The following is a 13,338-nucleotide window of genomic DNA, read 5'->3' on the forward strand; positions in this document are numbered from 1 at the left end:
TTCACTTACAGAAAAGTCATTTCTGTGTTCAGTTTGTTCACCAAGTTTTAAATGTGCTTTATTATGACATCATCATGTCCCTGGTGGACCAAACAACAATCAGATTAATGATGACCAGTACTGATGAAGAGTTACTGAAAGGATTGAAAAGAACTCAAATGTTTTCATACGTGAACAAAACAGGAAGTTGTACTGCGGTAGGCTGTGGCAATAAAACACACACACACACACACGAACACACGCACGAACACACGCACGTGCCACACACGTCCTCTCATTAAACATGCAGTGGAGGACACAGGTTTCCTCCTGAAGCCCGTCAAAATAAAAGCCAATTAAAAGATTGTTAAAGACATTTGTGCAGTTTGATCTTTATTCTGTGATGTGGAGTTACAGTGAAAAAAACAGATTAATTCGGAGTGACACACTGCTCTCTGTCATCTGTCTCTCTCACACACACACACACACACACACACACACACACTTATAACACATCATTGTCACTGCTGTATTTTAAAGTTACTCATAAACTGTGTTTTGTAAAATCAATGTGATGACAGGCTTGAACGACGTCTGCTGATCTGTCACATAAAAAACTTTTACAACAAATCCTCGATCGTTTTTTTCCCATCAGGACTCAAACTGATTTCCTCCCTGTTGGTTTGGTCTCTCTGAACGTCAGGCAGCAGACAGAACTCAGGCCTGTTACTTTGAAGGAGCAGTCTGTGGAGTTAGCGCCCTCTAGTGGAGAGAAGAAGAAACCAGCAGAGAGTGAAGGAAGGAAATCCATCTGAGTCCTGTCGGTCTGAAAAACGATCAGCGTATAAAAACAAACCGTTACACTCGACCTTCGTCTACAAAGGCTGATTATTCATGATATTTATAAACCATATAAAGTAGTGATGTCATGCACACGAGGCCCCCGTTCCTCTCAGCTGATTGGTTACTCTCTGAGGTTCAGGTGCCGTCGGGTCGTCCTACAGGCGACTCGTTTCTTGGCGCTCTGCAGCTCTGCGTCCATGTTGTGCTGAAGTGGTCCACATCAACCAAGGCTGGCAGTGTTGTTGTTTGTCTGACTGAAACTAATCTCAGCACGAGCTGTCGGGTCTCTAATGGAAACACGGAGAACAAAGAGACATTAGAGGCATGCTACCAGCCGCCGTTACGCCGCCGCCGCTGCTCCACATCTGCAGCCGGCGGAGGAGAGGAGAGCTGCTCTGTCTGAAAACACGACCGACGTCTACGCTGCGGCACTCAGAGAGAGGACAAACATGAACGAAACACAAACACGGCGCCGCCCGTCGTTTAAAGGGTGTCCACACTGTGGTTTGACCTAAAGGTGACCTCCGTTAGCTCCTCACTACAAACAGCAGCTAAACAACAACAGCAGCGGTGCGGCGGTGACGCTTGTGCCTCTATCTGTCGTCCAGTTTGGGCGAGTCCACCGGCTCCTCGTCTTCGTCATCCTTCGCCCCAATCAGTCGCTGGCGGGCAAAGTCTTCGAAGATGATGTCGTCGTCGCTAAAAGAGAGAGACAGAGAGGAGGAGTCAAGTGTCTGACATGAGGAGACGGACGGCTTGCTTTCATGTCGGGTACAAGATCTGCTCTGACCTAGCTTAGCACAAAGACTGGAAGCAGGGGGAAACTGTTAGCCTAGCTCTTTCTAAGTAACCAAAGAAACGATGGACCAGCTCAAACTGAAAAGCATCCTCAGCTCCGAGCATCAGGGTGGTGACAGGAAGTACTCCTGCAGACTGTGACCACATGTTCCTGCATCACCACAAACACTGGGTTATTCCTGCTCCCACTGTCACTGTGAGCATCACGTGACTGAATGAGCCACGTCTTCTGTCTGAAGATATTTACAGTTGTGCTGTAACTGTCGATCCACTTTAATGTAAGAGAGTTCCCCTCTTCAATCGCTCTGCTGTGACACAAAGGATTTGACTGAAGCTCTGGGATGTAATGTGAGGCTGAGAGGATGAGCTGCAGAGTGTGTGTGTGTGTGTGTGTGTGTGTGTGTCCTGACAGCAGGATGAGTTTCCATTTCCTGCTGCAGCATTAAAGCCGAGACTCAGGAGACGAGTCGACACAGATCAGCTTTCAGCAGGAAAACCTCTCAGAGACAGCGTATCGACAGACAGACAGGCAGATAGACAGATAGACAGATAGACAGACATATTGACAGATAGACAGATAGACAGATAGACAGACAGATTGACAGACAGGCAGACAGGTAGACAGACAGTCAGACAGGCAGACTGACAGGCAGGCTGACAGGTAGACAGACAGACAGACAGACAGACAGGCAGGAAGATAGGTAGACAGAGAGTCAGACAGACAGACAGACAGACAGGCAGGCAGACAGGTAGACGGAAAGGCAGGCAGACAGACAGTCAGACAGAAAGTCAGACAGGCAGACAGACAGACAGACAGACAGGCAGACAGACAGGCAGGCAGGCAGACAGACAGTCAGACAGATAGACAGACAGACAGACAGACAGACAGACAGTCAGACAAATAGACAGACAGGCAGACAGAGAGAGAGACGGTTGCTTACTTTGTGTCAAACTCAATCAGGTTTGTGTCGATCGGAGCTTCATCTGCAGCTGCAGCAGAGAGAGAGGGAGAGACAGAGAGACAGACAGGCAGACAGACAGGCACACAGACAGACAGACAGACAGACAGAGGGATGCATGTTAGAGACGTTCACAGACTGAGCTGCGTTTGGTGTATTCAGAAATCGCCCCTATCTTTGGTCTCTGATCAGCTCAGGTTGTTTTAAATGTGCAAAGATTTTCTGGTATTTTATTTTGAAGAAACGCTTCCTGTCTGCTCACAGCACTCCCGGCCGATCAGATGTATTGACTGAATCTGAATCAGGATTAGTTTATTTGTGCTCCTTCAGCGGTCGAGTGAACGATATAGTCACAGCCTCTGAGCAGTGTCATTAATGTGTTCATTCCAGGAATATACGTATGGAACTATTTGCACATATATAATGAATATACAGTCAAAATGATTAGCCCCCCTAAGAACTGACCTTTTTATTGAGCCAAAGCACAAACAGCTGTTGTGCAATCCTGTGCTTTAGCTTTGTCATGCTCACAGCTTGTAATCAATCAATCAAGTTAAAACGGAGGGTTGTCCTACACACACAGAATAAAAACTCATTCAGGGTTTGAGCTGTCACTTGAGAAGCATCACGCCCAAAACAGGAGAAAAAGCAGGAGAAGGATGCACAAAGTTATCACAGCGTTTCCAAGTGTCAAGTAGTGGAGTGAGAAGTATCACTGAGAAACTCAAAGAGAGCCACACAACACAGAACAAGTCTGGCAGAGGAAGAGAAAGATTTCAAAGACCCCCGAAAGAACACGAGTGAGAGATGTGTGTAAACACCCGAGAACAACTACCAAAACACGAGTTAATCACTTCAGCGTTAATGAGTCAGGAATTGTAGTGTCAAACAAGACAGTCAGGAGAGCTCTGCACAGACATGGACTGCGAGGATGCAGGCCAAGAAAAACTCCACCTCTACAGAAGAGACACCTTCAAGCCAGACTGAAGTATGCTAAGGACAATCTGCAGAAAGATTATGCACACTGGAGGCGTGTGCTTTGGCCAGATGGGACCAAACTGGAGCTCTTTGGCCGTAGAGACTCATGTTTGGAGGAAGAAGGGAGAGGCATATAACCCAAAGATCGCCGTCCCAACAGTTAAACACGCTGGTGGGACGATCACGCTGTGGGGATGCTTCAGTGCGTCTGGAACTGGGAATCTCGTCAAGGTTGAAGGAATCATGAAGAAAGAAGGATATGTGAAGATTTTGAAAGAAAACCTCGAGCAGTCAGCAGCAGAACTGCGTCTGGGTCGTTGCTTTGTCTTCCAACATGACAACTACCCAAAACACACGTCGCTCCTGGTGAAGAACTACCTCCAGAAAACCAAAGTGAACGTTATTGACTGGCCTGCACGAAGCCCTGACTTGAATCCCACTGAAATCTGTGGGGTGAACTGACCAGGGTCCATGCCAGAAGACATCACATCTGGAGGAGCTTGAAAGATTTGCCAAAGAAGAGTGGGCTGGCATTCCTCAGGAGATGTGTCAGAGACTCGTTACAAACCACAACAAATGACTGCACGCCGTTATCCAGCAAAAAGGACACACAACTGACTGTTAGCATCAGGGGGGCTAATGATTTTGACCTCAACTGTATATTCATTTAATTCCATATTTACAGATTTTTTATGTTTATCTCTAAATCTTTCATTTCTGTGTAACTACTCTGTATATTGAGCTGTTTCATTTGTATCACATGTGGGGGTATCTAACGGCTTAAAGGGAAAGTTGGACTATTTTTAACTAATTTATAATGATGATAGTTTAAATGTAAGCACAAAGACTGGATTCATTCAGTTATATGTCAGAGAACGTGTGTTTGTGAAGAGAAGTTCAAGTTTGTCTGTGTAGAAGAGCTGAAGCGTTCAAAGGCTGCTGGGACGTGAGAGTGTTGTAAACACTGACCGTCTCTGTAGAGGGATTCCTCCAGCGGCTTCGGGTGCATTAATGTGAAAGGCAGCTCCACGGAGACGTCACTGAAGGACAGAACATGGGATGTCTTACAGGCCATAAAAGCACCACAGCAGCTTTATTACAGACAGCTATTTGTGTGAGTGCTAGAAGCGAGCATGCTCAGTAAGGCATTCAGGAGACCTTTGTAAATCCCAGTGTGAGGTGTGTATAAATGATAGAATGTGAAAGGTTACCTGGCTGCCAGATCTCCCAGGAGCCTGAAATCAATAAACATGAAACAGCTTTAGTTGTTCAGCGGCACATAGCGTCACAGAGTGCTTCAGAGCGTTACAGAGCGTTACAGAGCGTTACAGAGCGCCTCAGAGCGTCTCAGAGCATCACAGAGCGCCACAGAGCATTACAGACCATCTCAGAGCGTTACCGAGCATCTCAGAGCGTTACAGAGCGTTACAGAGTGTTTCAGAGCGCCTCAGAGCGTCTTAGAGCATCACAGAGTGTCTCAGAGCGTTACAGGACATCACAGAGTGTCTTAGAGCGTTACAGAGTGCCACAGAGGATTACAGACCATCTCAGAGCGTTACTGAGCGTTACAGAGTGTCTCAGAGCGTTACAGAGTGTCTCAGAGTGTCTCAGAGTGTCTCAGAGCCTTACCGAGTGTCTCAGAGCGCTACAGAGTGTCTCAGAGTGTCACAGAGCCTTACCGAGTGTCTCAGAGCGTTACAGAGTGTCTCAGAGCGTTACAGAGTGTGTCAGAGTGTCTCAGAGCATTACCGAGCATCTCAGAGCGTCTCAGAGCGTTACAGAGCATTACAGACCATCTCAGAGCATTTCAGAGTATCTCAGAGCATTTCAGAGTGTCTCAGGGCGTTACAGAGCGTCACAGATAGCTCATAGCGTCACAGAGCGTTACATAGTGTCTCATAGCGGCACAGAGTGTTACTGAGTGTTACCGAGCCTTACCAAGCGTCTCAGAGCGTCTCAGAGCGTTACAGAGTGTCTCAGAGTATTACAGAGCGTTACCGAGTGTTACAGAGCGTTACAGAGCGTTACAGAGCGTCTCAGAGCGTCTCAGAGTGTTACAGAGTGTTACAGAGTGTTACCGAGCGTTACAGAGCATCTCAGAGCGTTACAGAGCGTCTCAGAGCGTCTCAGAGCGTCTCAGAGCGTTACAGAGCGTTACAGAGCATCTCAGAGCGTTACAGAGCGTTACCGAGTGTTACCGAGCGTTACCGAGTGTTACCGAGCGTTACCGAGCGTTACAGAGCATCTCAGAGCGTTACCGAGTGTTACCGAGCGTTACAGAGCATCTCAGAGCGTTACAGAGCATCTCAGAGCGTCTCAGAGCGTCTCAGAGCGTTACAGAGCATTACAGAGCGTCTCAGAGCGTTACAGAGCGTCTCAGAGCGTTACAGAGTGTTACAGAGTGTTACCGAGCGTTACAGAGCATCTCAGAGCGTTACAGAGCGTTACAGAGCATCTCAGAGCGTTACAGAGCGTCTCAGAGCATCTCAGAGCGTTACAGAGCGTTACAGAGCGTCTCAGAGCATTACAGAGCATCTCAGAGCGTTACAGAGCATCTCAGAGCGTTACAGAGCGTCTCAGAGCGTTACAGAGCGTTACAGAGCGTTACTGAGTGTTACCGAGTGTTACCGAGCGTTACAGAGCATCTCAGAGCGTAACAGAGCATCTCAGAGCGTCTCAGAGCATTACAGAGCGTCTCAGAGTGTCTCAGAGCGTTACAGAGCGTCACAGAGCATCTCAGAGCGTTACAGAGCGTCTCAGAGCGTCTCAGAGCGTTACAGAGCGTTACAGAGTGTCTCAGAGCGTTACAGAGCGTTACAGAGCATCTCAGAGCGTTACAGAGTGTCTCAGAGTGTTACAGAGCGTTACAGAACGTCTCAGAGCGTTACAGAGTGTTACAGAGCATCTCAGAGCATCAATGAGCATCACAGAGCATCTCAGAGCGTTACAGAGTGTCTCAGAGTGTTACAGAGCGTTACAGAGCGTCTCAGAGCGTTACAGAGTGTTACAGAGCATCTCAGAGCATCAATGAGCGTTACAGCCACTACGTACATCACTAAGCATGGCACTACATACGCCACTACAAAGTTGAACATAACGTTGCACTGACCCGCCTCGGGACACGACCAGCTTCACCTTGACTTTGTACGACACGATGATGCCGAGGATCTCCTTATTGGCTCCTTCTCTTAACCTACAGAGACAGAGAACAGCAGCCAGTCACTTCCTCTCATGATGTTGGAATCAAACTCTAACCCCCCCCCCTCTCCACCCTCACTCTGCTGATTGGTTTGTTCGTTTTATTGTCTGAAGTTTAGTCACATTCACAAATGATCAGATCCTATTCAATGTCTCTTTCATACCATCGAGTGGAATGGTGCCTGAATGTCACTTCTTGCCCTAAAGCCACGCCCCTTTTACCCTCTAATCCAGCTGGCAGCAGTAATGCGGGTGGGGCGCTGCTCGTGTAGCGACCGGCAGGAGGGTGAATGTGAGTGTGCTTACTGTTATGAGTCTTTTTTTCGTCTGTATTGATCGTGTGGGTGTGGAGCGTGTCACCACCTTTAAGTACCTTGGCGTGGTCGTTGACAATAAGCTGCCTTTTAATGAAAACTCCGACATTGTTTGAATCTGTCCTGACCTTTGCCATCATCTGCTGGTTTGGCAGCCTCTCATTAGGAGGTAAAAAGAGGTAAGGACACATTGTTAAAGTTCCCAGGAAAATCATTGGTGTTACGCTTCCTGATCTGCCTACAACCTTTTGCAGGAGGGTAAACTCTAAGGCTCAGGACATCAGACAGTGTCCTGATCATCCTCTCCATGCCGAGTTTGAGCCCCTGCCCTCTGGCAGGAGATTTAGATTTAAATCCAACAGGATGAAAGATTCCTTCACAACACAAGCCATTACACAACAGTTATTATGCATTTATTTCTCAACAATGTAATGATGGTACTGCCTTCCGTTGTCCTTATCCATTTCAGTGTTGTATCTAAATTTGATTGATTGTGTTTTCTTTGTTTTATGTTTTTTACCTGCCTGCAAAGCAAATTTCCCTCAGGGGACAATAAAGTTAAAGTTAAAGTTGAAGTTGAAGTTGAAGTTGAAGCACCTCTAAACTAGCTTTGAGATGCATGTTTGTTTTTGGGAGTAGGAGTGTCATCCTTTCAAAGTATATTTACCCAAACATCTCAAAGGTAAAAAAGACAGGAACGCAGGAAGCTAGTGAGGTGAGGAAAAGAAAACAAGCACCAGCTTTGACCTGACAAGATTTGTCTGACTGTTAATGAAAGTTTAGTTGGTGCTTTTTGTCCCTTGTACTCGCTTGCAGACAAACTCATGTTTCTGTACACATTCAGTCACAAATGCACTTATACACATGGGCCATGACCATCGATGGCACAGATGGATCACAACATTTACACTGAGAGTTCTGGAGGGATCAGAGAGCTACATTTGAGCTGACGGTGTCATGATGCTGCGGGGCTCACAGAGTGCTGGATGCCAGGTTTGTGTCCTCGTGCTTCAGTTTCCCGTCCAGCGCGAGGCCGCGTTTCTCTCGGTTGTTGGCCAGAAACGGGGTCAGAGTGAAAACTTTGCAGAACGTTGAACTGGGAGCAACAACGTCACTGAAACAGAAAAACATTTTAATGGAGAGTGAACTCAAAGAAAGGATCAACGGAACGTTCCAGAAACTCACTCGGACTCCTCGGTGGCCACTGGACATTTGTACTGAGCCGTGTTGAACAGGCAGATGTCTGCGTACTGCCGCACTGTGGAAACACAGATCACTGTTCAATAACACACCGGAGAGAGAGAGACAGAGAGACAGACAGGTGCTCCGAGGTACCTGAGATCTTCATCTTCTTCACGGTCTTGTTTGTGTTGTTGGTGACGTGAACGTTGACGCTGATTGGCTCTCCGTGGTAATAGATCTGAGAGACAACAGGCACAAACACACGGCGCTCACAGCTGGAAGATCTGCACTACAGCTTAAATCTAAAGGAGTCGTACTGGAGTCTTTCTTCTTCCATCCTCTTCATCTCAGAGTGACTTATTGAACTGTTTACTGTGTTCGGTTGTAATAAACGACTCCGGGGAGTCAGGGCTCCTTCTCTTAAGTAAGTACACTTTGTTAAAAGCTTGGTTTAAGCTAGCCAAAATTAGCATCCTTATTGATACCTTGGCTTGTGAGTGTGAGCTGGTTGGTCTCAGGTGTTACCTCTTTGTCCAGAGAGGCCTCCAGGTGCAGGGGTTTGTCCGACATCAGGAACTGTCTGGTGGTCTCTGCGGTGGGCTGAGGACCGGGTTTCTCCGGAGCGTACTGCACCTTCCTGATCACCAGACGCACCGAGTTCCTGCAGACATAACACGACACTCATGCTGCTGCTGACGTTAAATCACTGATATTCACTGATGGTGTACCTGCATACATTAATAATGGGTGTCATAGTGTGGGTGTGTATTACTCCCTGTCAGACTGCAGCTCACTCTCTTTTACCTTTTGTGAATCTTTTCTTCAACATTTTCTGCACAGAAAGCTTTCACCTCAAAGTCGACTCCACAGGCCTGAAGACAAACGAGAAGAGCAAACAGACGTTACAGCTCGCTCCTCAAACACACCAGACTGCTTTGTTTCTTCTTCCTTCCTCTTTAGTTCTGGTTAAAACAATCATCTTCCTCTGTAACAAAAAGGTCTATCTCTGTAGGGATCCTTTCTGTCATGTTGTCACACACTTAGAATAACAATCTGAGCCTGTCAGTGGAAACAACAAGAACTTTTAGTGGACGACCTTTGACCCATCAAGGATTATGTTGCAGCCATTACAGCCTGTTTCACTGCTGCAGGATGAACACATCGACTGGAGACATTCAAACATAAAATGTGTAAAAAAAAAAATCCATCCATCCATCCCTCTTATCCTGTTCAGGGTCTCGGTAGGGCTGGAGTCTATCCCAGCTGTCATTGGGCGAGAGGCGGGGTTACACCTGGACAGGTCACCAGTCAATCACAGGCTGACACACAGAGACAGACAACCTTTCACGCTCACACTCACACCTACGGACAGTTTAGAGTCACCAGTGAACCTAACGAGCATGTGTTTGGACTGTGGGAGGAAGCCGGAGTACCCGGAGGGAACCCATGCATGCACAGGGAGAACATGCAGACTGCACACAGAAAGGCCCGCTACGTCTGAACCGGGGTTTTAACCAGGAACCTTCCAGCTGTGAGGTGGCAGCGCTAACCACTGCACCACCGTGCAGCCCTCAATCAGACCTCCTCATATATAAAGTTTGGTGAAGGGTGAAGCTGGATATGAGAGCGAGGTTAAAGTTAAGGCTGAGCGTCTTACCTTCCCGGTGTCCTCCGGGCCCGGCTGCAGGGTGACGGAGCACGGCAGGTTCAGAGGAATCTGGAAACACAGGAAGTGAAACGAAGCTGAGAGCAGTGTCATTATAGCTGCACATATTTCATTTAGACAAACCATGAGGACGACTCAAAATGTGACAAGTAATCAACAATCACAAATGTTCATCCTTGCCCTGCAGTTTCTGTACTGACCCCAGATCAGGAGAAAATTAACCAATGAACGTCCTTCAGTTACACTCTGGTCCCTGGGGAAAATACCAGCGGTGGAAACGTGAAACTGAGGCAGGTATGGAGGGTCGAGCTGGTGCTTGTTTCAAACTATAATTATATTTCAAACTACGGTTGTTTCTACTGACGTCGTCTTCTTAGGAAGATTGTCTTTAAAACAAGGTAGTATCCCTTCAAGCTCCATTAATTAAAATATCAGACACCATCTCGAACTATTAATGAGTGACATGTGATGGGAAAAATACAGAGCAACAAGTTCTTCATGAAGGTTAATCATGTTGGCTAGCTCTATCAAGATGAATCACTAATAAATGAAGGATGAAACACTGTAGTCTAGTCACAGTTCATGACTGCAGGTTCGGTACCTCGAAAGTGAATGGATGGGCATGTTCCCCCAGTTTTTTAATCAGGCGTTCCTGAAGACGAGTCAGACTCTTCTTCTCTTCGGGCAGTGGAGGAAACGCCTGGATGTTCGCCACAAACAGGTCTTTCCGAAACGTCAATCCAAGGACGTCCAGATCCTCACGACCATAACGGAACGCACACGTCAGAGTCACAAACACTGATGGGAACAAGAAACACAAAACCACATCCCGATATATGAACTGTAACATGTGGAAACATTTTGATGCTGCTACGCTAGATGTTTCAAGTGTTTGTGCAAAGATAGGCTAAACACTTCCAGCTGCTTTCTCTGTGCTGGAGCCACAAAAATCCTTTAAACCTTTAAAAAGTTTAAAAGAAAAACACGAGGCTCCAGGGAGCTTCCCTGAGGAACTCCATGACTTATTGAAGATAAGAACAAGAGATAGCAGTCAAAGATATCTAAATGTTAAACTGCTCCTTCAACTGTACAATAATGTGCTCACACAAGGTTTTCAGTTTACTGTGGTGTGAAACGTCGTCACGGGGATACGGGGATCGTTGATAAGCTGTTGGGCTTCCTAATGATGTATGCTTCATCAAGTTTGAGTGGTGATTCGGATGCTTTCCTACTTGCTTAGATTCGAGTACATCTGGCTGACAATGTGACCTAACAGAAGCAAATGAATGAAGAACAGGATTGGACCGAGTTCAGAGCCGTGAGGAACACCTCAGGCCAGGGATTCAGAGGAATCTGGACTCCATCAAGATCTTCAGAACTTTTTCTTAGCACCCTGCAAAGAGTTTGTTTACTAGAATAAAAAATGTACTCATGGTCGGTACTTTAAAGGTATTTAATGACTCTATACGTCAACCTGTCAGCTGGCACATCAAGAGATTAAAATATTTGACACTTGAATGATCGGCTTAATACTTCAAGAAGAACTGTTTAACACTAACAACAAACTGTATTATAAAACAATCATAATGAAGTTTGGGTTCTGTTCATGTTCTTGCATTAACAATATTTAACCATCTATTGTTCTCTTTCTATATTAACAGACTGGAGGTCTGGGTTTCTCACCTTTCCTCTCCTTCAGGTACTCTGGGTCGATCAGGACGACGCCATCTGCAGGAAGGAAAGTCAACAAAAAGCCGGAGGTGTCATCAGTGTTTCTCTCCAGTATCCACACTGATGTCAGCAGCTGTTGAAGAGCCAACAGCAGAAGGACTCTTCAGTCCAATAATCAGTACTAGTAAAACTGATCTCACCGACAGGTTCCACCAGGTCCACGTGGTCCACGAAGTCTCTCTTCCCCAGGTAGACAGTGAGCTGAGGGAGGAACACGTAAGATCAGCCAATCAGAGTTGACTGTCAGTACAGCACATGGTGACCTTAAAGGGGAATTACAGTTTTTTTTTAAAAAACATTTTATGTTTGAATGTCTCCAGCAGATGTGTTCACCCTGCAGCAGTGAAACAGGCTGTAATGGCTGCAACATAATCCTTGATGGGTCAAAGGTCGTCCACTAAAAGTTCTTGTTGTTTCCACTGACAGGCTCAGATTGTTCTTCTAAGTGTGTGACAACATGACAGAAAGGATCCCTACAGAGATAGACCTTTTTGTGACAGAGGAAGATGATTGTTTTAACCACACACAGACGTTACATCGCTCTCTGCACACACACCAGACTCCATTCAGAAAAACACTGATTTAAGCTCACAGGACACAGGAGCTGCTGCTCTGCTGCTGAGTCAGTCGATGAGTTAGTTTGTAGTAGATTGTAACAGAAGTGTTGTCGGTTACTGAGAATAACAATCTGAGTCAGAAACAGAGAGAGGAACTCTGAGTGGTTGTACCTCAAAGGGTTAAAAGCCATTACAGTCATGTTTAAGCTGCAAGCTTAAGACTTTAATATCTCTTCAGATTTTGAGGTGTAGGTTATAGAGGAAGGGGACTCACCTTTCCATTGGGACTGGCTTTCTTAAACACCCTAAAAACAGAGAGAAAAGCAGGTCAGTGAATCTGAGCAGCAGTTTGATCTTGTTACACTTCTGCAGCTTATCGTCACCTCGTCCTGAAGGTTCTGACGTGTTTCCTACATGTCGATATCTCACACACAAAGAACCTAAAGTCATACTCTGCTGAGTTTTATTGCTTCATCATTTAAGTTTAGTGTTATACAAGACAGTTAAAAGACAGGGTCCAGTTTGGTCTCTTTGCAGATGATGTGGTTCTGTTTGCCTCATCAGACTGTGACCTCCGGCTCACACTGAGGTGAAGCGGTCCAGACGGTCAGCACCTCCGAGTCCACAGCCGAGGATCTCGGCGGATGGCCACGTTCTGGTTTGGAATCAAGGCTGCTGCGACAAGGCAGGACCGTGAAGGTAAATGAGGCGTGAGAACGACAGAAGGAGCTGTGCGGTATCAGCTGAACTCTGACCCCTCTCTCCTCTACAGCTCCACACTCTTTTCAGAAAGTGGTCACTTTGCCAAAAGTGCTCCAAAACCAAGATGGCGACGGCAAAACAACAGATCCTGAGTGTCACCAAGTGTGAGATTATTTACTTCTTTTTCCGTCAGACAGATTTTACTCAGCGTCTCTTCTAATCTGTGACTCAGACTCCAGATTAGGAAATAAACGGCAGCGTGAGAGAAACAGCGCGAGTAGACGCGTGCCGTTCCAGTCTAAAACGAGTGGACAAGTTGTATAGACGCTGAGCACGCCATCAGACACCACTGTGAGTGAAACTGAAGAGGTAACTCTGGGACCCCTGCACTCAGTGTTAGCTGCTTTTGGCAGCTTCTTAGCATGTTTTTA

General features: G+C 46.5%; 1 protein-coding gene across 1 annotated transcript in view; it reads right to left on the minus strand.

Annotated features, from left to right (window-relative positions):
• Nucleotides 1-355: 355 nt before the first annotated feature.
• The window catches only part of arrb1 (arrestin, beta 1), a 19,801-nt gene continuing 6,818 nt past the window's right edge, over nucleotides 356-13,338 (minus strand). Inside the window, exons 2-16 of the mRNA XM_069668007.1 lie at nucleotides 12,480-12,510; nucleotides 11,789-11,849; nucleotides 11,601-11,645; nucleotides 10,519-10,715; nucleotides 9,909-9,968; nucleotides 9,056-9,123; nucleotides 8,777-8,912; nucleotides 8,405-8,489; nucleotides 8,255-8,327; nucleotides 8,046-8,183; nucleotides 6,667-6,750; nucleotides 4,769-4,792; nucleotides 4,527-4,597; nucleotides 2,562-2,610; nucleotides 356-1,521 (exon numbers count right to left, since the gene is read on the minus strand). Of these exons, the coding sequence (XP_069524108.1) occupies nucleotides 1,416-1,521; nucleotides 2,562-2,610; nucleotides 4,527-4,597; nucleotides 4,769-4,792; nucleotides 6,667-6,750; nucleotides 8,046-8,183; nucleotides 8,255-8,327; nucleotides 8,405-8,489; nucleotides 8,777-8,912; nucleotides 9,056-9,123; nucleotides 9,909-9,968; nucleotides 10,519-10,715; nucleotides 11,601-11,645; nucleotides 11,789-11,849; nucleotides 12,480-12,510 (1,228 nt within the window). The 3' untranslated portion in view covers nucleotides 356-1,415. The remainder of the gene's footprint in view (nucleotides 1,522-2,561; nucleotides 2,611-4,526; nucleotides 4,598-4,768; nucleotides 4,793-6,666; nucleotides 6,751-8,045; nucleotides 8,184-8,254; nucleotides 8,328-8,404; nucleotides 8,490-8,776; nucleotides 8,913-9,055; nucleotides 9,124-9,908; nucleotides 9,969-10,518; nucleotides 10,716-11,600; nucleotides 11,646-11,788; nucleotides 11,850-12,479; nucleotides 12,511-13,338) is intronic.

The sequence above is a fragment of the Semicossyphus pulcher genome, unplaced genomic scaffold (genome assembly GCF_022749685.1).
Source record: "Semicossyphus pulcher isolate SPU_LCO1_2020_fin unplaced genomic scaffold, fSemPul1.0.p SCAF_19, whole genome shotgun sequence".
Taxonomy (NCBI): Eukaryota; Metazoa; Chordata; class Actinopteri; order Labriformes; family Labridae; genus Semicossyphus; species Semicossyphus pulcher.